General features: G+C 38.8%; 1 protein-coding gene across 1 annotated transcript in view; it reads left to right on the top strand.

Annotated features, from left to right (window-relative positions):
- Positions 1-27,238, top strand: part of LOC150078523 (MAM and LDL-receptor class A domain-containing protein 2-like) — a 765,548-nt gene that overhangs the window by 84,746 nt on the left and 653,564 nt on the right. The window contains exons 6-7 of the mRNA XM_090384594.1: positions 1,881-2,036; positions 13,429-13,620. Of these exons, the coding sequence (XP_090240720.1) occupies positions 1,881-2,036; positions 13,429-13,620 (348 nt within the window). The remainder of the gene's footprint in view (positions 1-1,880; positions 2,037-13,428; positions 13,621-27,238) is intronic.

Here is a 27,238-nt window from a genome sequence, read left to right on the forward strand (position 1 = left end):
CAATAATCCTTGAATACAGCTGAGTACTGGGTGATTTGTTCTCAGTTAACGGTTGCTCTCTGTGCGATTCCTACTTTTTGCACAGTATTTGTGTCATATAAGATTAATATGCCCTGTAATTGTGTGAATAGTTGGGAAGACTTCTGCTACATATGTGGAGGTCATGTTAGCTTCAAGAAATGGTCCCTTAATTGGAGCCATAAAAAAGGCCTACTTCTTGTACTTGGGTGTAAAGTAGGTGACCGGGACAAGAACTAGGCTCTACACATTTGCTGCACTACTTCATGAAAACTCAACGCATAGGTAAATTCAAAGGGACATTTTATGTCTTTTGCAGTGCCCACAATATGGAGGATCCAACAAATCACATCACAGATTGTTATTTCTGTATGGTGCCTCCTTATTAGAAAAGGGATCACAATGAAGAAAAAGTGGATAGTGACGGATCCAAATATACCATCTGTAATTCGTCCCATGCCTCACGAAGTACTACCTATTCCTGAACCACCCAACTGTTTTTCTGTACACTCTGATGAAGATGAAGACACTGATGAACATCAGCTTGATATACACGAAGTACAGCAGCCGTCTATGTCAAGGGATCCACCACCTTGTCCAAACCTTTATCCTTCTAAACCACATAAGATCATAGAAAGTTCTGAGGAATTTTATTGGTTAGTTATCAACCTTTTGGCTGATGTGTATGAGACCACGATAAGCTAGTGGGATTTAGAGGTTGTTTATTCTGAGTGCTTGAGTTCAAAACTGCTGAGTGATTTTACTAGCCGTGTGACTTAATAGCTCTGTGTACAAGACTATTATAAACTAGTAAGGTTCAGAGTTGTTTATTTTGAGGACAAAAGTTTAAAATTGCTGTGAGTGATTTTATTGTCCAGGTGCAAACTGTGGTCAAGAATCTGTAGTGTTTCTTTTCTTTTCATGTGTAGATATTAGTAATCTTGGGGTAGTTTGTTTAGAGTCAAAAGATTTCAGGTTTGTGATTATGTGAGTGCATGTATGGTTACATATAAATTTTTCATAGATATGTGGGGGTTGGGGATTATTATGCAAATTTAGAAAATTTTTAGTAGTTTACAGACTGTACTAAAATATAATTTAGTTTGGTCTGTGAGCAAGACTAAGGAAAGTGATAGTTTCAGATTTGCTAGCCTCACACAGTCTCCAGAGTAGTCCCAACCTTCCCCACCAGAAAAAAAAAAAAAAAAAAAAATTAAAAATTTTAAACTTGCTTAGTCCAGGCAATACTCAATTCTTATTTTATGTTATATTTTTGATTGATTTTAATAATCAGACAAATAGTCGCGAAACTTAAACCCTAATGCCCTTTTACTGTCCAAACAGTGTAAGAGAACATGACAGAAACAGCATGAAACGTGCACAAACCCCAGTCAGTCACAGAATCCATTACATCAGTGGCAGTTTGTGGGTTAGGGTTGCTGCAGTTAATGCTTATTTAGTGTAGAAATTAGATCTAATTAAGCATGAAATCATAGAAACCATAATTTTATGGTCATATACATCAGTAAAGGGGAAAAAACTCCTGAAAGAATAGATGAACTTTGTCCACAAGTATCACAAGGTGATACTTGTAATTATGTTCATGCAATTATTTAAGAGGTCTCATGACTGATGATATTTTTGATTGATTTTAATAATCAGACAAATAGTCACAAAACTTAAACCCTAGTGCCCTTTTACTGTCCAAACAGTGATTAAGCTAAACTATATCCAAGATCGAGGTCTCATGACCTCTTAAATAATTGCTTGAGATATCACCTGTTGAGATCATGACACCTCAGTTCTGATCTGCAGCTTGCTTACTGTCAGTCTCACTTAAACTTTTTTTTTTTTTTTTTTAGGACATTATATCTATTTTAATCCAAAAGAAGATGACATTGTAAAAGTAGGTGATCTTATTAGTGAGCAGATTTCACTAAGGATGGAAAGCTATTGCATGGAATTCTGGTATTATTTATATAGTTACAAACAGGCATCACTGCGTATTTATGTAAGTGGTAAGTACCTTATGTGATTTTATCAACATCACTCAGAATCCTCAGAACATATAATTATAAGTATTAACTATTGATAACATTATGAACCGTTCAGGTGATTGATGAATTTTATCACTCAGAATTTTACTTCTTGATAACAATATTTATTTTTTCATCATGCTGTGATTTATCAAACCTCCAAATATTATACCATTTAACAATATTTGTGTATGGCAGATTCCCAGCTATAAGGATGTCTCAAGGGAGAATATTCTCTGGTATTCTCTATGCTGCTGCTACTCGTGGACTGTCTCCTGTCATCTCCCAGACTTCAGTCCTATACAGAACATCGTGTGGAATCTGCAGTTGCCAGAAAGAAACCAAAGACCCTTCCTGAACTTCAGGAAGCCATAATTTGTGTTTGGAACTACAAACTATCAGTTGAATATCTTCAGAAATTGATCTTGTCAATGCCTCGATGGTGTGCTGCTGTCATCAGGGCCAGAGGCAGTTCAACTAAATATTAGTTTGCCCCTGGTGAACCTTTCATTTTGTTTTCCATTTAAAATGATAAACTGAAACAAACTGAGGGCTTCTGATAACATTTCAGCCATAATTGTCATGTTTAACAAAACTGTTGTATAAAGGTTGCAAATGCTCATTTTGGAATATTTTGAGAGCACCTGTCAAATATTATTTAGCTTTGCCTTAACTATTGATAAATATCTTTTGTTTATATTTTTGTTTGTGATGTTAGTCATTAATGTAATACCATCATAAAAAAAGAGTTAGAAATGTGAAATTCCTACATGATGCACTTTCTTTGAACACAAGTGTACTTGAATTTCAAGAAAGCTTTTGATACTTTTGCATATGGAAGACTGCTGTTAGAATAAGCAGTATGGCATTAAGGGCAAGTTGCTACAATGGATAAAAGGATGGTTGAGTGGGAAAAGACAGAGAGTAGTAATCAATGGACACTGCTCTTCATGAACTAAGGTTATTAGTGGTGTCTGCCAGGGTTCGTGGGTCCATTGTTTTGTATATTTATCCATGATATTGATGAATTTTGCAGATGACATAAACATTGGCGGGTTTATTAATGACAGTAATGACATTATGCTACTGCAAAAGGATCTAGAAAAGTTGGGCTGTGAAGTAAAAAAAATATGAGCAGCAGTAAACCCAGAATCACATACCAACTATGCAGTTCTGCACTCAGGCTAGTGAATAACGAAAAAAGACTGAGGGAAACAGTGCCATCAGATATGAAGTTTTCTGAGCAGTGCAGAGAGGCTGCCAGATCAGGTCATGGGTCTTGTGAATGATATATAGGAATTTTGCTAATAGGGAAAGGAGATGATTATCTTCCTTATCCGAGGTACTATTCAAGGTGTGGTTGGGCCACACCTTGAATAGCATTCAGGTCTGGAGGCCTCATTTCAGGAAGGATGTAGAGTTGATAGAATTGAGTAAACAGAAAGGCAACTTGATCGGTGTGGAGAACAAAGGGGTGCTCTTCCCAAGGAAGGCTTAAATTCTGCAAATTGCAGTCTCTGGAGATTAGGCACTTGCAGGGTGATCTGATTGAGATGTATAATGCCTTGAATGGTTGGAGCAGGCTCAGTGCTGATGGGATTATTCCTCTTGCCGAGATTACAACTATGAGCATGTTAGTAGGGACATATGAGCAAGAAAGCAAGCTTATACAGCATCATCCAAAAAAAAAAAAAAAATATCATTTCATCCATTCATTCACTTAAAGAGTTTGTCCAATTCTTTCTTCGATTTATATAAGCTATCAACTTCCAGAATGACAGATGGAAGGTTTTCCAGCAATCAACTACCTGCTAGTTAAAAGCTCTTGCTTGGATTACAAAACTAAGGGGGCATAAACTCAAATTGAGGAAAGGCAGTTGAAGAATAGATTTTCAGAAATTTGCCTTTAGTGGGCAGGTAGTTGATTGCTAGAGAAAACTTTCATCTGTTGTTGTGGAAGTCAATAGCTTAAATAAATTCAAGAAAGAACTGTACAAATTTTGGAGCGAAAAGATGGATGAAAGGGAAGTGTTTTTTTTTTTTTTTATTGGCTGATGCTGCATAAGATTGCCTTCATGCCTCTACTAATGCTAATGACTCTAATGCATTAAGGGCTTATGCCCCAAACTTAAACGATGCCACTATTGCAAATATTTGCTAATTTATAATTGGCTGTGTGTTAATGATGCAAGTGCACTAAGATATACATAGTCTAATGCTAATGCTAAAAAAGAGTTCCACAAAAGCCTAAAATTTGAAGGACTTGGTCAGACCTGCTGAATGTCGGCAAATTTATGAATTGTGACAGGTTTTTTTTTTATATGATTCTGGAGTGGATGCTCATCATTTCTTCATATTTTCAGCTCGAGAAATTTGAAAATATTAGATCATTTGGAGAATTGGTATGTAGATAGCGCATTCAAATTTGTCCCTTATTCTATGAACTCCATGCTTTTATTAACAGGTAGTGCATTCATTGGTCTTCAATGCTGTCGAATAAGCAAGATGAGATATATAGTAATTTTTTTTATGCATTGTCCACACTTCATGATTTCGTTGGTTCTCAGTCTGTCTTGTGCTATTTAGAACATGATGCAGTGAATTTATTCACACAATATATCCAAATTCTCAGATTCACAGTTGTCCAGCAAAAGAGATATACGAAAAGAAGAAGTAATCCTGGCCAGGTTAAAGATAGGACATACATATTCCTATTTACTTAGAGCAGAAGAACTGCCTCAATGTAATCAGTGTCACGTGCAACAAACAGTTAAAGATTTCTTACTAGACTGTCCAACCTTTACAAACAAAAGAAAAACAGCCTTTAAATCCCTAACTAAAATTCAAGACGCTCCTACTCTGGAAAACATTTTAAGTGAAGAAAATAATATACAAGAGGTTTTCCACTATCTAAAATTAATAGGCTTTTATAATCAGATTTAAAAAGCAAAAAAGTCGCTGCTGTAAATCGTATACAATAAAATTCCCCCTCTCCATTAAATACTTTGTGAATAATTGCTAATCAGGCATTAATTTGAACAGCAATTGCAAGGGATTAGAGTAGAAAATGCCAAACTTTGGGAGGTGCATTATGGCCATAGAAACCGATGCACCAACAACTAACAAACAACAACAACAACAACAACCTGAATGATGGCCATATTGAAAGGTTTTCCTTTGAGTTTGACCAGCAGTATTCTGTCCGATAAAGCCCACCAATCTAACACGACTCCAACTCCTCCCACGGCGCGTCTGTAGCCAGGTGGACAGGAGCAGCAGTGCGTAGCACACACTTCTTGATTAGACCAGGGTTTGAGCCCATGACCACCAAATACGGAGAATGCGGAAAGGTCAGGGAATGACCACTGCATATCCCCAGTGAAATATGGCCTTAGTTGCTAATGCTCCTAATATCAATTACATTACACTATCTCCTCCCGAATAAATCATTCTTTGTTGCCCTGTCTTGAAGTCTCTGCTCTCTTTCCACCTGGTCTCACATAACCCGAGTATGTTAATTTGTAATCGTTCCATTTCCTGTTTTACATTATCAAGTTTGCTGCATTGGAAAATAGTTCCTAGTAGCCAATTTCAATGCGTGCCTGTTTTTCTTTCTGTTTCTGCTGCTGCTAGTTTTGTTTGCAGTTTCTTGTTGACGATCCAGCACCACCTGCAGTCCATGGTTATCTGTACCGAGTGAGGCATCTGCATCTGACAACACTGAGATCCCCTTCACGCTGTTGTCTTCCTTTCTTAAATTGTGCGCGACCATGATATTCTTGGTATTTTACAGCAGTGGTATGCCATTGCCTTCTGCCATGTGTGTTTACCGCGAACACCATCTCTCTTCCCAGAAGTTCCTCCGCTTGAAACAACCGTTGACTTCTGAGGTCATAGCTCATCTGCCTTCTTCCTCAGTTAACTAACTATGTATTCTGCCATTGGCCATCACTCATTATCCTTAGCATGGGAGTCAGTACCCAGCAGGGCCCCGACAGCCGGAGCTAGCTGAGCCCAGGTTTGGTCTGTGGCTGTTTATTGGTTATTCACAGCTGACCTCCATATCTGAAGATCATTCCACTATCTGCCACCTGTGGATGCAGATAGTGGTATATTCTGCTACCGGAATTCTCATCTGAATTCCGGTAGCAGTATATTCTGCCTTGGAATTCAGATGAGTAGATATTTAAAAAAAATAATAATAAGTAATGTTATCTGAACTAAAGTATGGACGGAGTCATGCTGAAATAAGCACATACTCACTTACCAACCTGCCTACATGAAGGAAAAGCATGAATCCATTTATACTAATTAAGTGGATAAAAAATATATTATTTCCTTTTTTCTAAATTTCTGCATTTCTCCTCTTTAAGTTGCCGAAATTTATTATTTCCTAAACCTTTTACTTCATTGATTTTGTTAATTTTTGATCACTGTGTGATACATCGAATTGTCATATGTTGAACTGTCATGTATACATTGGCCCATGTGGCATGGCTCCTGCCTCCACGTGGTGAGGCTGGAAACCTGGGAAGAAAATTCACTCTCACTCTCAAAGGTGCAAACACCATGGATTTTGACAAAAAAGTCACAAAATCCTGTAATATGACCCAGTCAACTCAAGAATATGAAGAAATTAATACAAACATGGCAAAAAAGACAAAAAAACTGATTTATATGAGATACCCACACCAAAATATCTCATCATTCATTCTACTGGTGAACAATCCACAGGAAAATTATCCCATCTCCTGATACAAAAATTTTTGGAAAATATAGCTGGAACTCCAAAAAAAGTAAAAAGGTTCAAATCAGATGACCTACTAATTGAGACAGCCAATATAGGACAGTCAGAGCAACTGATGAAGACATCCACTTTTGGTGGGATCTCGGTAACAGATACACCCCATAACACTTTAAACACCTCAAAAGGAGTAATCTCTGAATGGGATCTCCTCAGTATAACAGAAGAAGAAATATTACAAGAAATGAAAAATCAAGGAGTCACTCCTTTTAAAAGAATAACTGTCAAAAAAGATGGAATAATCATCCAGACCAAAAATATCATTTTCACTTTCAATACTTCAAGTCCACCACAGCACATGAAAGCAGTATACTTGCTTTGTCAAATCAAACCCTACATACCAAATCCTCTCTAATGTTTTAAATGTCAAAAATACGGACACTCACAGTCAACATGCTGAGGAATTAGAAATATGTGCCAAGTGTGGTTTCCGAGAACACACCAATCAAGAATGCACAACTGAACATCCTAAATGCCCAAACTGTGGTGGAAATCACACTGCCTACTCTTCTTTGGAATGCAAAAGATGGAAACAGGAAAGAAAAATCCAAAAATACAAAGCAAAACATAAAGTTGCATACTAGGAAGCCAGAAAGATATTACAACCAGTCAACACAAAGAAACCTACCTATGCACAGATAACAAAAGTAGCACAAATAACCCAGAAACAAGAAACAACAGGATCACAAACCGAAGTCACAATCACACCAAATGAATCGCTGTCGGATTGGGCACGCAATTGGCACATGTCTCCAAAACAGCAGAAAAGAGACCAGGCTGCAAACACCCCTATCTCAATTCCACCGATAGTAATTTCACAGCTACAGGGAAAAACACAAGAAGACACCTCCATAACAGTGCATCATGCTGCTGAACAAATGGATACAGCAGGAAAAACACAAGAAGAACCCATTCTAGGATTGCGAAGAATGGGTTCTTCTTGTGTTTGCCAAGGAAGATATGGACACTGGAAAGCCAGACACTAGACACAAAAATATGAAACCGTAACGAGAAAACAACTGGAAAACTCATCCAAAACAAAACAAAACAAAACAATGAATAGTACCTTTATTCAATGGAATTGTCATGGTTTCCACAATAATATCGATGATGTCCGAGATTTAATTTATCAACATCACCAAATATGTTTCTGCTTACAAGAAACATATCTAAAACCTGAGGATACAATTGTAATCAAAAACTACACTGTACATAGGCAAGATCGAATAAATAATTCCATAGCCCACGGAAGAGTAGCAATCCTTGTCAGTTCAAACAGTCCACCTACCAACCCATCTTGAAGCAGTAGCAGTATGTATGGCAGCAAGTAGTTTAATAACAATGGTATTAATATATTTACCCCCGAACCAAGAAATAAGTAATGAAGAGTTAGAAGAACTGATAGATCAGGTAGCCCCTCCTTACTGTATAATGGGGGATTTAAATGGACATCACCCTTTATGGAGAAATAAAAGAGGACCTTTTACTTTTTCTGTTTGAGGTCCTCTTTTATTTGAATAAAAGAGGACCTCAAATAGAAAAAGTAATAGATGCCAAAAATCTAACCCACCTGAATAGTGGAAAACACACATATATCCACCTTCCAACAGGAACCAGCACAACAGTTGATCTTGCTTTATGCTCCCCATCATTATATCCTGTTTTAGAATGGACAATTCATGAAGATCCATTATGACCACTATCCCATTATTGTCACTTTAACAAAAACATCCCATGTGAATCTAGTCAAAAACCCAAATGGAAGTTTCACAAAGCAGACTGGGAAAAATTCAAAAATCTAGCAGTAATCGAACAACAGAAAGTCCGACAACTAACCATTGACCAAGCAGTACAATATGTAACTGACCAAATTAGCCAAGCAGCAGAACAATCAATACCAAAAACATCCACCAAACTTCCTCAATTTCCAGATCCTTGGTGGAATGAGGAATGTACTCAAGCAAAACGAGACAGAAACAGAGCATGGAATATTTTTTGCAAAAATCCTACCACAGACAATCTAATACTTTTTAAAAAAAAATTAGAGCAAGAGCAAGATATGTCATATGAGCATGCAAGAAAGCCTCCTGGGTACGTTTCGCCTCAACTATAAATAGAACTACAAATACTAAAACAGTTTGGGATAAAATAAGAAAAATAAGCAATAGATACCAAAATTAGTACATCCAGTGATCAATTGGCAAGGGCAGGATATTACTGATCCAAAAGAAATAGCAAATGCCTTAGGTGAAACTTTCCCCAGAATATCTGCCACCACATCTTATCCACCGAAATTCCAGATATATAAAAATCATCAATTAAAATACAATTTAAAATTCTCCACAAAATATGTAGAACAATATAACCATCCGCTAACCATAACAGAACTCCATAAGGCATTGTCACAATCAAAACAAAGTGCAGCAGGTCCAGATGGCATCATTATATAAAGAAACTCAGTGAAGAATCATTACAAATTCTACTTATTTTATACAGCAGAATTGATATGGAGCACGAATTTCCTAACATGTGGCATCATGCGATTTTCCTCACTTTCCCAGAAACTGGCAGAGATCCTACTAATCTGAACAGTTACAGTCCAATAGCACTCACCAGCTGCCTAGGAAAATTAATGGAAAAGATTATAAATGCAAGACTCATGGCACCTAGAAAACCATAACCTTTTTGCCCAGTGCAGCGTGGCTTCAGGAAAACATAGATCAACCTTGGACCTCCTAATTAAAATAGAAAACAACATACAAAATGCTTTCATTAGAAAAGAACATTTAGTCATGATATGCTTTGATATTGAAAAAGCATACAACACAGCCTGGTGTTATGGCATTCTCTAGGACATATATAACTTAAAGCTAAGAGGACATCTCCCTATTTTCATCCAGAACTTTTTACAGCACCGAACCTTCCAAGTACGAATACAAACTACACTCTCAAAAGTTTTCCTACAAGAAGAAGGAGTACCATGGGGATCAGTCCTGAGTGCCAGCCTGTTTGCAATCAAAATAAACTCGATAATCCAGATACCATCTACCATTAATATAGCTCTTTATGTAGTTGATTTCAGTATCTCTTTCCAATCACAAAACATGAGATCAATAGAACAGCAATTACAAGGAACGATAAACAAGATCATCAATTGGGCTCAGGAAAACCAGTTCACGATCTCTACACAAAAAACAACAGGCATGCACTTCTGTAGGAAAAGAAACCTTCATTTAGATCTGGAATTAAAACTTAATGGACAATTAATCCCATTAAAACCAACCATAAAATATCTTGGACTTATTCTTTCTAAAAACTAACATTTTTAGAACATATAAAACAACTATGAACAAATTGCCTCAAGAAACTAAACATTTTGAGAGTCTTATCGTCAACTACCTGGGGTGCAGATAGAGTTACATTATTGCGACGATTATACAGAGGCCTCTTTTTTTCTTTTTTTTTTTTTTTTTTATGAAAACCCCAAACACGAAAGGTATCAAAACCTATAGTACACAGTACTGTGCATGGGTTGAAGGAGAAGTATGGGGGGAGGGGGATGCCGGAAACTTTGCTCTAGAGACTAAACATGGGTTTCACCACTTCAAGCCTCCAATAAGCAGAGTGGTGGTATTTCACCGGCTGATGAAAGTCATCTACGCTAGACTGGACTATGAGCCCCTGTGTACAACTCAGCCAAACCAAGTGCCCTGAGATGGCTAGATCCAGTGTATCACAGTGCTTTACGAACAGTATTAGGAGTATATCGCACATCACCAGTTCAGAGCCTATATGCAAGAGGCTCATGAACAACCACTACAACTCTGGAGACCAAACTTGCTGTTATTACACTGCAAAGATAAAATCAATACCCGACCACCTGACATGGACAATTCTACATGAACCAAGTTTGGAAAACTTATACAGAACACATCCAAATGCCAACAAACCAGCAGGCATATATATCCAGCAACGTAATTTAAATCTCAATCAGATAGCAATATATCCTAAAGTTTCATATCCACCTTGGTATACTATTCAAATGATATGCGATCTCCATATGTATAATTGGAACAAGGATTCTGTATCTAAACAAAATTTCCAGCAATTACACGCAGCCTACAGAGACCAACATTGTAATTCTACCATGATATACACAGATAGTTCCAAAACAGAAACCAAAGTAGGATTGGCAGCCAAGTTCCTGATTATCATCATCTCCCAATTACTCCCAACTGAGTGTAGCATTTATACTGTAGAACACCCCCAGGGGCCCACATCTGGTGTGCATGGGCTTGGCACACCAAGGGTCTTTAGCTGGATATCATAATTTTTCCTCTTTCTTGGTGATTCCCTTCTACTTCTGAAACACATTCTCTCTGTCTCAGATTTTTTTTTTTTTTTTTTTTGGTTGGTGCAGCAATAAACTGGAGGCTATACAACTAGCCATCAACTATATATGGCTAACCAACATTGCCAACTGTATAATTTTTACAGATTCATTCAATGCCCTGCAATCCTTAAATCCATCCAGCCATATAGCATTACCCATCCAGCCATATAGCAAATCCAAAATATGTTAATAAAACTAGCAAAACATAAGTTTCTGCTGGGTTCCCAGACATTGTTGGAATAGATGGTAATGAACAGGCAGTCAAAGCAGCAAAATAAGCAGAAAGCCCAATCAACCAAACCATAAAAATACCATATCTAGACTATAAAATTACAATCCGAAATAGTGGCGAAAATCAGTGGCAGCAAAAATGGCAGGAGCAAGCCAGTAACAAATTATTTCAAATAAAACCACTGTTACAACAATGGAAAACCAGTACAAGACCTAACAGACAGGAAGAAGTTATACTAAGCAGATTAAGAATGGGACACACCAGTATTACCCAATCCTATCTGTTCTGAGCTGAATCTCCACTACAGTGCTGTGATTGCCCTAACTTTACATGAGAGCATCAAATTACATTTAAATCCTTAAAGGCAACTACTTCGTTACAAGAAATATTAGCAGTTAGACCCAATATATCAGAAGTTTTCCAGTTCCCGAAACTTATAAATTATTATAATTTAATATAATCATAACAGAAGACATCAGATAATGATCCAAAAAACATAAGTTTTGGCACATTATAGCCGTAGAAGCTGATGCACCAGAAAAATACCCAAAACAATCAACCAACTATGTATACATCAAATTGTCCTTTTCACCGAATTTTCTTTCACCAGATTGTCATACACCAAATTGTCACATACAGCAAAATGTCATTCACAAAGTTTTCACATACAATGAAATGTCACCAAATTGTCTCGTATATCGAACTGTTGTGCACCAAATTCTCACGTATACTGAATTATCGTGCACCAAATTCTCACATATATCGAACTGCTGTGCAGTGCACCAAATTCCCACATATGCTGAACCATTGTACAACAGATTGTGCCGACCGGGCTAGCCGAGTGGGTAAAGTACCTGCCCGGCAACCCAAAGGTCGCGGGTTCGATTCCCGCCTCGGGCTTGGATCAAAGTACTGCAAAAACCTTGGGAGGTGCAATATGGCCACAGAAGCCGATGCGCCAACAACTACCAAATCAAAAACAACAGATTGTCTTGCAACGAATTAACATAGACCCAGTAAAATGTTATCATTTTACAATGTCACTTTTTGAAAAAATATATATAAAATTGCTGATTGTCAAAAGAAATCAGCCTCATAGACAGTAAAAATGTTTGTCAAAGTGTAGTAAAAAGTTTATCGAATGGTAATTTATTTGAGTAGTACAAGTACTATAAAGATGAACCTCACAATATCACTGAGGATAGTGTGAGAGACCTTGAATGTCGAAAGATAACCTTGTCTCCTGCATTATATATCATTCAATTTCTTGTCTCCTGCATTATATATCATTCAATTTCTTGTCTCCTGCATTATATATCATTCAATTTCTTGTCTCCTGCATTATATATCATTCAATTTCTTGTCTCCTGCATTATGTTATGTTATTTAAGCTGATTGGCAATAAGAATTGACAACATCACCTTTCAATCGGAATATCATAAGCGTTTCCAGACTATCTTGGCTGATGTTTTAAACATAAAAAGTTTATGCATTTTCTTTATTTCTCCATAAGTGTTTCAGATTATGTAAGTTGTTATAGCAAGTCAGATGGAACAAGGTTTGAACTTTCTGTAGAATTGATTTAAATTTTTTTCATCATGAACCTGGATTTTCTAAAACTATAGTGACAAGAAGGAAAATGTGGCATCATCTTTAAAACCCTTGAAACAAAAAACAACACAGCAATATAAAAGTAATATATGTGCTACTTAATGTGTGAATATCATATTGCAGAGGCACTCTGCCACTTGTGGTGGAATAGTGCACTTTGGTGGAATAGTGCACGTTTATTTATTCTCTGAATAAATAAACACAGTTATTAGTATTTATTCATTTTATATAAGGTTAAATATGGTGTGAATTTTTATAAAAAAATTTAATTTGTGGATAAAAAAAATTATATATATATTTAATATTTTTTCAATATTTTCCTTTATTATTTTAGATGGAATTAATGAAAATGGGCCACTTTGGGAAAAGAAGGATGGTAGTGGGTTGGGATGGCAGTATGCTTCCTATTATTTAAATTACAAATTCGATGTACATGTTATCTTCAGGGCAGCAACATCTGATCATGGTTTAGGAGATATAGCTTTGGATGACATAAGCTTTCATAATAGATCTTGCCCTGTTCAGAGTAAGTTTATACATTTATTGTTAATTTTTATGTATTCCTCAACCTTCATTAGGCATAGAGATACTTTTAACATTACTATTATTATTAGGATATCTAAATGATGCAAGAAACCAGAATTACTTTGAACTTGCTTTAAAAAAAAATGCGTATCCACTCATTATTTCCATTGTTCATCATCATCAGCCATTTTCAATCCACTGCAGGATGAAGGCCTCTCCAGCAACTTTCCAGTTCCTTCTGTTTTGAGCACTGTTCATCCATTTACTACCCATAAACTCATGAATTTCATCTATCCATCTCCACCTTTGTCTTCCAGGATTTCTTCCAGCTCCTCATGGGTACCATTCTGTTATTTTTTTAGTCCATCTGTCATCATGTCTTCGAGCTATGTGTCCTGCCCAAGACCACTTTAGTTCTTTAGTTTTGATAAGAATGTCCTTTACTTGAGTTTGCTGCCTAATCCATGTGTTTCTCTTCTTATCTAACAGTCTGATTCCGAATATAATTCGTTCCATTCTTCGCTGTGTAGTTCTCAGGTTCTCTTCCATTCTTTTGGTGAGTGCCCTAGTTTCACTTCCATAAGTCATGGTGGCGAGTATACATTGGTTCATTATTTTACGTTTCAGACAAACTGGGATATTGCTCTTCAGTATGTGATTATATTTCCTGAATGCTATCCATTCAAAATTTATTGTTCTCTTGACTTCCAGCCATTTATCATTATTGTAGCTAATAACTTGTCAAAGATAAGTATATGACTCCACCTTTTCAATTACTGCTCCTTCAATCATAATTTTCCTTTCTGTGTCATACTTGTTCATCATTACTTTTGTTTTAGCCATATTCATCTTTAATCCAAAATCCTTACTAACTGTGCATAACTGATTAAGATTTTCCTCTAATTCTTTGGGATCGTGGCTTATGACCACAATGTCATCTGCAAATCGTAAATGGTTTAGGTAATCTCCTTTCAAATTGACTCCTTTCTGTGACCAGTCTAATATTCTGAAAGCTTCCTCAAGGGCAGCAGTAAACAGCTTCGTAGATATTGTGTCTCCTTGTCGCACTCCTTTCTCGATTTTAAATTTCCTACTGTCTTTGTCTAGTCTAATAAAGGAGGTAGCACTTTCATATATTTTCTTCAAAATCATAATATGTGGTGTATCTATGCCTTGTCTTTCTAGTGCCCAAAACATTGCCTTATGCTGTATGGGGTCAAATGCCTTTTCATAATCCACAAATGCCAGGATTAATGGTGTTTTGTATTCATTTGCTTTCTCCATTAGCTGTGATATTACGTGAAGGTGATCCATAGTTGAGAATCCTGTCCTAAAGCCAGCTTGTTCTTTCGGTTGATTCTCATCAAGTATTAGTATTAGTATTAGTAATGGCCGCATGGTGCAAGAAAGCTTATGGCTTATGCTGCACCAGCCAAAAAATAAAAAAATAAATAAATAACTAAATAATAATAATTAATAAAAAAAGAAAAAGGAAATTAAACCTATCATCCTATGTGCTTCCCTTATCCGAAAGTACTATCCAGATGACCTTTGAATTTCCCCAAACTGTCGGCCTCTACCACCCATGAAGGCAACTTATTCCAGTAATTTATAACTTGCTGACTAAAATAAAACTTCCTGCAGTCCAATCTAAACATTTCCCCCCGTAACTTGAATTTATGTCCCCTAGTTCTAGCATCATTTATAATCTTGAAATTTTCATTTTACTTATGCCTCTCAGAGCCTTAAACACCTCAATCAAATCTCCTCTAAGGTGTCTAGTTTCCAAACTCTGCAGCCCACATATTCGAAGTCTTTCTTCATAAGGACGCCCTTTTGCCGATCTCACCAGGCGAGTTTCCCGTCTTTGCACCCTTTCAAGAAGCTCGATGTCTTTCTTTAGGTGCAGTCTCCATACTTGTATTCCAAGTGTGGTCTAACGTAAGCCTTATATAATGGGATTATCACGTCCCTATCTCTACTTGCAAAAGTATGATAGATCATCGATAGGACACCATGGGCCTTCCTTGCAATATCTGTTTACAATGCTCAGAGAATTTCATGTCTGACCGTATCGTAACACCGAAGTCCCTTTCCTCCAGTACTGGGTTTAGTTGAACTTCACCAAGTGAATAAGTTATTTTGGGATTACTGTTTCCCAAGTGTAATACCTTACACCAGGGGTGGGCAACTTTTTTCGTCAGCGGGCCGAATGAAATTTTCGTATCATTATGCGGGCCGAATGAAATTTTTGGATCATGATGCGGGCCAGAATAGATTGAACGATTTAATAAAAAAAATCAGAACCTAAAAAATGTTATATTACTTGAATTACCAAATTATTAATGTATTTTTAAAAAAAATATCTGAATGTCCAATTATCATTGAAAATGCGGCATTCGGCATCAATTTTTCTTTTTTTTTTAATTGGCTCATTTTATGGGCTATAAATTATATTAAATTAAAAATCGTAATAATTAGAAAAGGCATAAAACATAAAATATCTCGCACCAATATTATTTTTTTCAATAAGAAGTCAAACCCAAAGGAACTTCGTTCGATCGATGCTACAATAATAATTAGGAAATAACTCTTTGACGCTGCGTAGAATCACTTGGTTACTGTTGTACTGGCCGTGATTTCCGATTGAACCGAATTAAGCCGAACGTTTACGGCGAGTGTAGTCAGGTATGGATTTTCTATATTTATGCATTTACCGAGGGGGGGGCCGGATTCGACATCACCGCGGGCCGGATGTGGCCCACGGGCTGGCTGTTGCCCATCCCTGCCTTACACTTTGTTGGATTAAAGCATAGCTGCCATTTTTCTGACCATTACTGAAGTCTATCTAGGTCTCTCTGAAGAAGCTCAGCTTGTTATTGTTGTTGTTAACTACTCTACCAATTTTAACGTCATCTGCAAATTTAGACATCACACCCATCTCAATGTCGTTTATAAAAATTAAAAACAACAGTGGTCCTAATACTGATCCTTGGGGAACCCCACTTCTTACATCAACCCAATCTGAGGAATAGCCATTTATCACAACCCTCTGCCTCCTGCCCTGAAGCCATCCTTCTATCCATCTAAGGATTTTCCCAGTGATTCCAACCTGTTCCAGCTTATAGACATTATGGCCTAGCTTGCGACATTTCCTCAGCATGGTCCTGTATTTTTCCAACAAATCGTCAGATCGTGTACGTTTATTATCTTTGTCCCCACATGAATAATAATATTTTCTTTACCCTCTTTAAAATCTGACAATCTGTTGGTGACATCATCAGTAGTTGCTCCCAGCAGACATACTCTGGTTCTGCTCCACCTATCCTGTTTCCCTGACAATGGAGTCTCCTAATAAAACAATGTCCTTTTTAACCAGAGGAGTTTGCACTTGGTTTTCTGTTTTGAGGCTCGAATCGGGTGTGCATCACTTGGTAGATTGCTGGAGTTTTGAGTCCCTGACGAGCTGCTAGATGCATTATTTTCGAGGGCAAGCACTCGTTTTTTCAGGGAATCAAATTGTTCCATCAGTGCACCAAATTGTAATTTAAGATCGGTGCACTCACTCCTTACATCGATCACAAAGAAAAGAATCCCCAGGTGAGGTAGGATTAGTCACCAGGTCGACCTTGGAAAACATTCCACAGGTTCCACAACGGATTAAATCATTACTCACCCGTAAATCGCCATCTGCTATTTCCATGTGAGTCACGATACCCTGTGACGTGTTTAAGGCAGATCTCTTAACTACCATTATAAAATTAAATAAATATCAATGAAAGTAACTTTAAAAAATTATATCTATAATATTAAAATCAAATAGTTACAGGAAAACCTATAACAAAATAATCCAACAATATCTAAATAAATCAAATATTTAAAAGCACTATCGTAAAGTAAACCACTTAACTGAGGAGCCCTGTCTACATATTCTACTGTTAAGTTTCACTGTAGACATATTCTACTGTTAAGTTTCACTTAACAGTAGAATATGTCTTGCAAAATTTAAGCAACTTTTGAGAATCATCATACTGTTCTCAGTTGTTGAAGTAGTGGGTTTATGAATAAAAGTTAATTCTTGAAGGGCATCGAAATGCACAGATGAGCATTAAATGGACTTTCACATGAGCTGCCATATGCATATAAAAACTTTTCTCTGGCTGTTCAGAAAATACCATATTTCAATCAGTAGACCCTAGAATATATAGTTTCAGCTTTTAAGATTGTTTTTATCTGATAATATTATAAAGTTTCTGAGAACAATTTTAAGCTTTTTAAAAACAATGGGCCACCAAAGGCTGTCAAATTGCAACTTGGATTGTTTGAGTTATGTAAGGTGAGTTTCTCTTTAAAATGCAACTTGGAAGTCAGTGAAGGTTCAAAGGACATACTTTTTTTTTTTTGTTGTAGCAGTAGTATCCATAGCTTTATAGTACTACTGCACCTCCATGTGGTATCCAGATTTATTTCCAGCAGGTGGACCTTTTGTAATATAAAGATCCAGAGTCTTTCTTTCCAGAGCTTTTCCTAAAATGGAGAGAACTGTAAGTTGGTAAGAACTAGAGATCTGGGTTCTTACTAATTTTTAGCTCCCCTCTCCGTTTAGGAATTTTCACGAAGATACTAGTTAATATGGTGTCGTTTGGTACCTTCAGAAGAATTTTGAGAAGTGCAGTTCTCAAAAGTTTGGGCAAATTCCTTCCATAAGAATTATGCAAATAATAAAGAAATTCATGTTTCAAATCCGAAAACCCCTGAAAAACTTCTTATTTAATTCATTCATATCCAGGGTATTTCCCATGTTTCATTTTCCTGATAGTCACATCACTTTCGTTATTGGTGATTTCAGGTTCATTACAAAGACCAAACTAAATGTCATTTTTGTATTCTAACTGTATAGTGGAATTAACTGTACTGTTCATGTCTTGCAGAAGCATCACCATTTTCAGAATACAGTTTTCCAATGACTCCCATATTGTAGTACCATCTATTTCTCCAGAAATAATAGAATATAAAATTATACCAGGTAGAATTTTCTTACCCAGCCACAGACATGCTTCCTCCATTCCAAAAATCAGAAGCTCCCTAATCATTGATAAAAGATTTTGGATTCCCCTCTTTCCTCTCTTTTGTAAGTTTACCATATCATTTGCTGAAAGTTTTATATTTTACTTTAAAGGCCTCCACTTTTTGGTGGCACCACTATATTGATCATATAGGTAGTATTTTCTTTATTGTCAGTGAGAGTGAGTTCTTTATTACAAGTACTTTGTACTTGTAATAAAGTGTACTTGTACAAATAAAGGTTATGTTTCTGAATGTCCTGCATTTGGGTGATCATCCTTCATCTTGTAGTGATGTGTTGGATTGTTTCTGAGGCAGGATTGCATCGTCAACATGTGTCATCTGTTATTTTGGTGCCTTTGGTTGTGTATTTCTTTGTAATTTCTGATGTTGATTGCCTGGTCTTTCATAGATGACAAGCATGAGTGTTTTGGTCTCAGGGAAGAGTGTCCTGCTGGAGAGCCATGTGTTAGAAGCCCCTGGGTTGTCATCTGGTGAGTTGGGCAACTGTGGGAAGACAGAGAATTCATTGTTGTGTTCCTGTAATCAGTTAGCACCCTGCTGGGCTTTGTAGTATACTGAGTTGTCCTGTTGATAGATTCTGGAGCTTCTAGATACATTGTCATCATTATGGTGCGTACTTTGTCAATGATAATAAAAATATGCCAATCAAGCCATTGATTAACAGCGATCAGAGGACACGGCATGCCCTGAAAACAATCCACAAATCATAAAATGAGACCTTTATTTTGCAGAACATCAACACTGCATTCAATTACCTTGTGGCCTTCTGTTGCCCATTTTCATATGCAGATATCCCCATTACTATGATAAAGCTGGAAATGCAATTTGGCAAACTATATGACAGATTTCCACATGTCAGTAATAGTAATAGTAATAGTAATAACATGTGATGCAAGAAAGCAAGCATATGAGCTTAGGTAGCATCAGCCAAAAAAAAAAAAATTCACACAACCATTCGCTCTTAATGTTTGTCCAGTTCCTCCTTAAATTTATTTAACCTATCAACTTCCACAATGACAGAAGTTTAACCACCCGCTGGCTAAAAGCAAATTTCCGCACATCTATTCTACAGCTGTCTTTCCTCAATTTGAATTTATGCCCCCTTAGGTTTGTAATCTGAACAAGTGGAAGAATCCCATCAGAATTGAGTGTGCTCAACCCATTCAAGGCCTTATACAGCTCAATCAGATCACCTTACAGGTACCTAGTCTCCAGCCACTGCAATTTGCAGAACTTAAGCCTCTCTTGGTAAGAGGATCCCTTCGTTCCCCTCACCAATCTTGTTGCCCTTCTCTGCACACGCTCAAGCAAACCTACATCCTTCCTAAAATGAGGCCTCCGGACCTGTAAGCAGTACTCCAGGCTTGGCCTGACCATTGCCTTATACAGAGGAACAATCACCTTCTTTTCCCTGCTAGCAAAAGTCATGTATATCATTGACAAAACCCCATGACCTGCTCTGGCAGCCTGTCTGCATTGCTCAGAAAATTTCTTATCTGACTGCACATTTACTCCCAGGTCTTTTTCATTTTCTAGCACCCTAAGTGTAGTACCACACAGTTGGTATATTCCTCTGGGGTTACTTCTACCCATATGCAGTACTTTGCATTTGTCAATGTTAAACTTCAGTTGCCACTTCTCAGCCCACTTTCCCAGTGGTACAGCATTGGTGCTGACATGCCCATGCAAATTTCAATTGCTTGTATCTCACAATGAGTGAGATACAAGAAATTGAATTTTCTTGTATCTCACCCATAGTCTGTTTAATGTCCAGTGCATAGTCCATGTGGATATTGCTCTTACTATTCCTGTAGTGTGCTGGAATAGAAAGAGCTATAGTTTGTCTAGTTTTTCCTTGTGCTAGGTGGTTAGCCGGAGTTTGTTCACATATGGCTGTCCCACTTGTGACTTTTGGCTGGTTGTTCATCTACTGCAAAAAATTGATAACAGATGAACAACTAGACTCGTACCTAGAGAATAGGAGCACTTAAGCATATTGGCTGTTATTGAGATACTGGTACCTGTATGTTTTGTCCCCACAATAATTTTATATTTTTAGTCAGAAAGATTTCAAAGCTGACCCATTCTTTCTTGCAGACATTCAAAAACTGATTTCTGTAAGTGTGAACTTCAATATTATATTAGCCTACATGACTTTGAGTCTTCACCAGCATGACAAACTAGTCCATTCCTACACAAGTGGGTGTTACTAATGCAAGGCCAACTACCTGCTGGCACTAAAGGCAAACTTCCGCACACCTATTCTACAACTGTCTTTCCTCAATTTGAATCTATGTCCCCTCAGGTTCTTAGTCCAAGAAAGCAGAAATACCCCATCAGCATTGAGCTTGCTCAAACCATTCAAGGCCTTATACACCTCAATCAGATCACCTAGTCTCCAGATGCTGCAACTTGCAGATTTGAAGCCTTTCTTCATAAGTGCACCCCATTGTTCCTCTCACCAATCTTAATCTTGTAATCTCTGCACAATCTTGTCGTTCTCTGTTCTCGTTCTAGCTACTCTACATCCTTCCTAAAATGATGCCTCCACACCTGGGTACAGTACTCAAGGTGTGGCCTGATCATTGCCTTATGTTTGTTTGTTATTTGGTTTTTAGGAGCATTAGCAACTAAGGCCATATTGCTCTGGGGATATGCAGTGGTCATTCCATGACCTTTCCGCATCCTCCGTATTTGGTGGTCACAAGCTCGAACACCAGTCTACATCAAGAAATGTGCTACACACTGCTGCTCCTGCCCATCTGGCTACAGAGCCGCCTCATTGCCTTATACAAAGGGATAATCATTCACAAAACTCCATGACCTGCACTGTTCAGAGAACTTCATATCTGACTGCACAACAACCCCCATGTCTTTTTCATTCTCTACCACTGTCAGTGTAATACCGCACAGTTAATACATTTCTCTTGGATTACTGCTACCCATATGCAGTACGTTGCATTTCTCAATGTTAAACTTCAGTTGCCACTTCTCAACCCATCTGTCTAACTTTTCTCGATCCTCTTACAGTAGCATACTGTCTTTATTGTCATTAACAACCATGCTAACCTTTGTATCATCTCCAAACTTGGACATTAATCCTGATATACTGTCATCAATATCATTGATAAATACACAAAACAACAATGGGCTCAGCACCGAACCTTGGGGGCTCCACTAATAACATTAGTCTATGTAGGGCAGTGTCCATTTATTACCACTCTCTGCCATCTCCCACCCAACCATCCCTTTATCCATTACAGTAACTTGCCCTTAATGCCATACAGCTCCAATTTGTACATCAGTCTTCCAGTTCCTTTGTGACCACATCGTAACATCTGATCAAATTGGTCAGACAAGACTTCCCCGTAACAAACCAATGCTGTGTCTGAACTATTGCTGCTGTCTTGTCTAGGTAATCCTGTATCACCTCTTTATTATTATTATTATATTATTTCTCCCTGATTGGGGGTTCCACCTTATGACGGGTATTGCTACCAAGTACACAGGGTTGTTTTTGTTATGTCTGGTGTTACTGTTGGTACTCTCTCACTATCCTACAGGTATTCGGGATTGCTAATTTCTGGAGTTCCTTGTAGCAGGTGTTCGGCTGTTATGTAGGGACTATGACACCATACCTGTGATTGCCGCAATGTTCAGTATGGTCGTTACTTGTTGCCTATGCCACATCTCCCTGATCTCCTGTCTTAGGTTTGCATACTTCCTGATTTTTTCCCCATGGGTTTTCTGCAGGTTTCCAGTGTCGGGTACCACTTTGTTAGTCAGATAGGTTGTCTTTTCTTTCTTGTCTACAAGGGTTATGTCCGGTCTGTTGTGTGGGATTGTCTTATCTGTTATTATGGCATGGTCCCAGTACAGCTTGTGGGTTGGGGTCTCTAGTACTGACTGGAGTTCGTACTTGTAGCACGGTACACTTTCTTCAACCAACGGGTATTTTCTTGCTAGCTTCTGATGTATTATCCTGGCTACCTGGTTGTGTCTATGAGTGTATTCAGTCTGGGTGATCACCTTGCATCCAGCAGTGATGTGTTGACTTATTTCGGAGGTCAGGTGGCATCGTCGACATGTGTCATCGAATACTCCAGGCTCCTTGGCGATGTATTTTCTATAGTTCTTGGTGTTGATTAACTGGTCTTTGATGGCGAGCATGAAACCTTCAGTCTCGGGGAAGAGCATCATTCTCCTGTGCCATGCATTGGAAGCAATTTTATTTGTGTGATTTTGATGGAGATCATTGTAGTGTCTGCCATGGAGTGTCCTCTCTGCCCATCTTTCTATCTTTGTTTGTACCTCCTGGTTCGGAGGGATTCTTCACTTAAGTTCAGTGTGGTATACTGCTTGTCTATCTTCCTTATGGCCTGGTGGAGTTCTGCTGTGTGTTTCTGGAAGTAAACCTTCAGGTTAACTATTGCTGTTTTCTGTTGCTCTATCAGGTCGGTCAGGCCTCTTCCTCCTTCTTCCCAGGAAATTGTCAGTCTCTCCACGGCAGATTTCGGGTGGTGTTGGTGGCTCTTGGTCATCATTGCCCTTGTCTTTCTCATGATATCCTTCAGTTCGGGTTTTGTTCACTCTTTGACCCCGAAGGTGTATGTTAGCACTGGGACTGCATAGGTGTTTATGGCTTTAAACTATGGTCCGTCCATTCAGCAGGCTTCTGAGTCTCTGATGGTATTTTTTGTTCAGGCAGGACTTAATTTCCTTGTGCTGTAACTGCTGAGCCTGCATTATCCACAAGTATTTGTAGGCCTCTGCCATAGCTTCGATCTCTTTACCACTCTGCAGCTGGTAGTTTTGGTTGACTAATTTTCCCTGACGCAATCTGTAAGTCTTGCACTTGTCTAGACCAAATTCCATCCTAATATCATTGCTGAATTCTTCGGTGATCTGGAGCAGTTGCTGAAGGTGTTTCTCAGTTCCTGCGTAGAGCTTGATGTCATCCATATATATCAGGTTGGTGAGGGTGTACAGGTTTTTTTCTTCCTTCTTTGAGGTTATATCCAGAATTGCTGCCGTTGAGCATAGTAGATAGCGGGTTAAGTGCTAGACAGAACCACAATGGGCTCAGGGCATCTCCCTGAAATATTGATCTCCTGATGGGGTTTGGCCTGGTTGTGACATTTCTGACCTTAATGGTAGTACTTCATTTTGCCTAGGAAGTTTGTCACTACTGGATTGACTTTGTAGATGTTCAGCACCTCTGTTAGCCAGCTATGACACACGGAGTCCAAGGCCTTGGGGTAATCTATGTAGGCTGTGTACATGTTGCGCAGCTTCTTTGTAGGCTTGCTCCATAACCACAGCATCTATTGTTAATTGCTCCTTGCATCCTTTGCTCAGCCACTTGCATCCTTTCTGCTGTTCAGCCATTATGTTCTGGCTCTCCAAGTGGTCTGATATCTTCCTGGTATGCAACTGGTCAGCATCTTGTACATTGTTGGGAGGCAGGTGATTGGCCTATATTTTGCTGGGTTTCTTGTATTTTCGTCTTTAGGCTTCAGATTTGTGATTCCTTGAGTGAGAAACTTCGGAACTGTCTCTGGGTGCCTTATCATTTCATTGAACTGCTCTGCCAGGTGCTTGTGTGTGCAAGTGAGCTTCTTGTACCAGTAGTTGAGGATGTTATTTATTCCTGGTATTTGCCAATTGTGAGAGTTCTTGATCATCTGTTTTACTTCTTCCTGAATCTCCCATTCTCTCATTTCTTGTACGTCCTTGGTTTTCTTCATTCTAGTTCTCTCCAGGTTGCTCGGCTATGTCTTACTTCCCTGCTCCATATGTTTCCCTAGAATTCCTCAATCATTTTCTTCTTGGGTGGTTTCTTTCCCTTCTTTCCCGTCTTCTCTGAGATTTCTGTAGAAGCCTCTTTCATCTTCATCGAAGATTCAGTTTATTTTCCTCTGGGCGCTCTCTTTGTATCGGCATAGTCTCTTGCTGAGTGCAAGGAGGTTCTACTTCAATGTGTCCAAGTACTCCCCTATTCTCTCATTCTTTGTCTCATGATTGCTATGAATGCTGTCTCTCATGAGGATGCTCTTCACTTTTCCAGTCAATTTCTTACTTCTATTACCCATTGGTACTGGCCTATCTTGACTCTTAATTCTTCTATCTCCTATTGAAGTATTCTTTCTCAAGCTTTTTTCTCAAGTGGTTTCTTCTGTTTTCGGTTCTTCTGCTGTTGGTCTCTCGGTTCTCTTCCATTAATCCTTGTGGCTGCTGTGGCGCCTCCGTAGCCAGGTGGGCAAGAGCAGCAGTGCGTAGCACACGCTTCTTGATTAGACCGGGGTTTGAGCCCGTGCCCACCAAATACGGAGGATGCGGAAAGGTCAGGAAATGACCACCGCATATCGCCGGAGCAATATGGCCTTAGTTGCTAATGCTCCTAAAAACCAAATAATAACAATAACCTTGTGGCTGCTACCGCAGCCCAATACACGGCTGTGTGGATGGCCTCCACTGTTGCACCATTATTATCGAGGTAATGTGGTATTACGTGCCGGTTCAACTGGTCCATGACTCCCACCAAGGTTCTATTCGGCCTCTGCTTCGGTATCATGTGAGTCTTTGTGGGGTCCATTCCTTCGAATTCTGGCGCCTCCGTAGCCAGGTGGGAAGGAGCAGCAGTGCGTAGCACACGCTTCTTGATTAGACCGGGGTTCGAGCCCGTCACCACCAAATACGGAGGATGCGGAAAGGTCAAGGGAATGACCACCGCATATCCCGGAGCAATATGGCCTTAGTTGCTAATGCTCCTAAAAACCAAATAACAAACAAACTAACAAACCTTCGAATTCTGTTAGGGCCTTCTTCCACTCGTCCAATACTCTGGATATCATGATCTTGTCTGTTTCCACTTCAGCTGCTGTGGGTTGTATTTCTTCTGGGTCTTTCTCCTCTGGATCAGTGGCATGTTCTTCCTCCTCTGGTTCCCTATTCTTTATCATTTGCAGTTGATTGCTCACATCCTGCTTGATTTTTTCCAAGATTGCAGAAGCTATCAAGTTCTTCATGATGATGGTCCTTTTCTGGTCTGCTATACGCTGTTCAGTGACCTGAATATCCGGGAATCGTTCCAGCCACTTGGTATGCAGTCTCGCCCTGTAAGTTGTCATATCGGTCTCTAGCTTCGTTATCATGGTATGCTTGCATGATGTATGTATTCATTTCGATGCTCCACTTCATGCATTGGTGTTTCTTTCCTTCCTGGGTGGTCACTAGTGCAGTTGTGCAGGAAGCACTTACAGTTGGTGTGGCTGGATGGTCTTGCCCTTCTCTTGTGGTAGCCATATGGGGGACAGCGCCACTCGCTCCACTGTCTTCCTCGGGAGACTGTCTCCTACTTTTCGAACCAACCCCTCTGCCTAAGGCCTGAACGCGAGTAACTTTATCCTGCTCCACACTCGATGCAATATGATTAATTTTTCTCTGTGAATTCATCCATCTATGGAGGTGGATCTGTTTAGCTTCAACTTATATCCAGTGGTAGTTCTCGCGAATGGCGCCACAATCTGCCTCAGCCGCCACTCCGACATTGGGGTAGGTAGTTCCCTTGGAGCAGCTTCCACAATGTTTTTTTATTTTTATTATTACTATTAATTTATTTATTATTATTATTCAAATTTTATTACTATTATTATAACGGACTCCCAGCGTGATGGAGCCGCATTCGCTTCCGTCAAGACAGTACTCGAACCCTGGTCCATCAGACTGGTACTCCAGTGTCATAACCACTGGGCCATTGTGCCCCTTTATTATTATTATTGTTGTTGCTCTTATATTATTTCTCCCTGACTGGGGGATTCCACTCCATGACAAGTACTACCACCAAGTACACAGGGTGCTTGTTATGTCTGGTGTTGCTGTCAGCCGAGGAAATCTTTGACTATCCTACAAGTGTTCAGGATTGCGACTTTCTAGAGTTCCTTGTAGGTGTTCTCTGGGAGACCTATTTCTGCTAGGCTGCTATGTAGAGTCTTTGGTACTATACCAGTGGGTGGCATGATGATTGGGATGGTTGATTCTTCTTGCATATGCCACATCTCCTTGATCTCATGTCTCAGGTTCGTGTACTTCCTAATTTTTTTCTCATGGGTTTTCTAGACATTGCTAGTGTTCGGCACCACTATGTCAATCAGGTAGGTAGCCTTTTCCATCTTGTCCACAAGGGTTATGTCCGGTCTGTTGTGCGGGATGGTCTTATCCGTTATTATGGTCCGGTCCCAGTACAGCTTGTGGGTTCAGGTCTCTAGTACTGCCTGGGGTTCGTACTTGTAGTATGGTACACTTACTTTAGTCAACTTGTAATTCCTCGCTAGCTTCTGCTGTATTATCCCGGTCTCTTATATTATTCACCAATTCCTGGTGTTCACCAATTGTGAGAGTTCTTGATCGTCTGTTTTACTTCTTCCTGAATCTCCCATTCTCTCATTTCTTGTATGTCCTTGGTTTTCTTGCGTTCTAGTTCTCTCCAGGTTGCTCGGCTATGTCATACTTCCCTGCTCCATATGTTTCTC

Source organism: Mastigoproctus giganteus, chromosome 11, assembly GCF_048544385.1.
Source record: "Mastigoproctus giganteus isolate SK-2022 chromosome 11, ASM4854438v1, whole genome shotgun sequence".
Taxonomy (NCBI): domain Eukaryota; kingdom Metazoa; phylum Arthropoda; class Arachnida; order Uropygi; family Thelyphonidae; genus Mastigoproctus; species Mastigoproctus giganteus.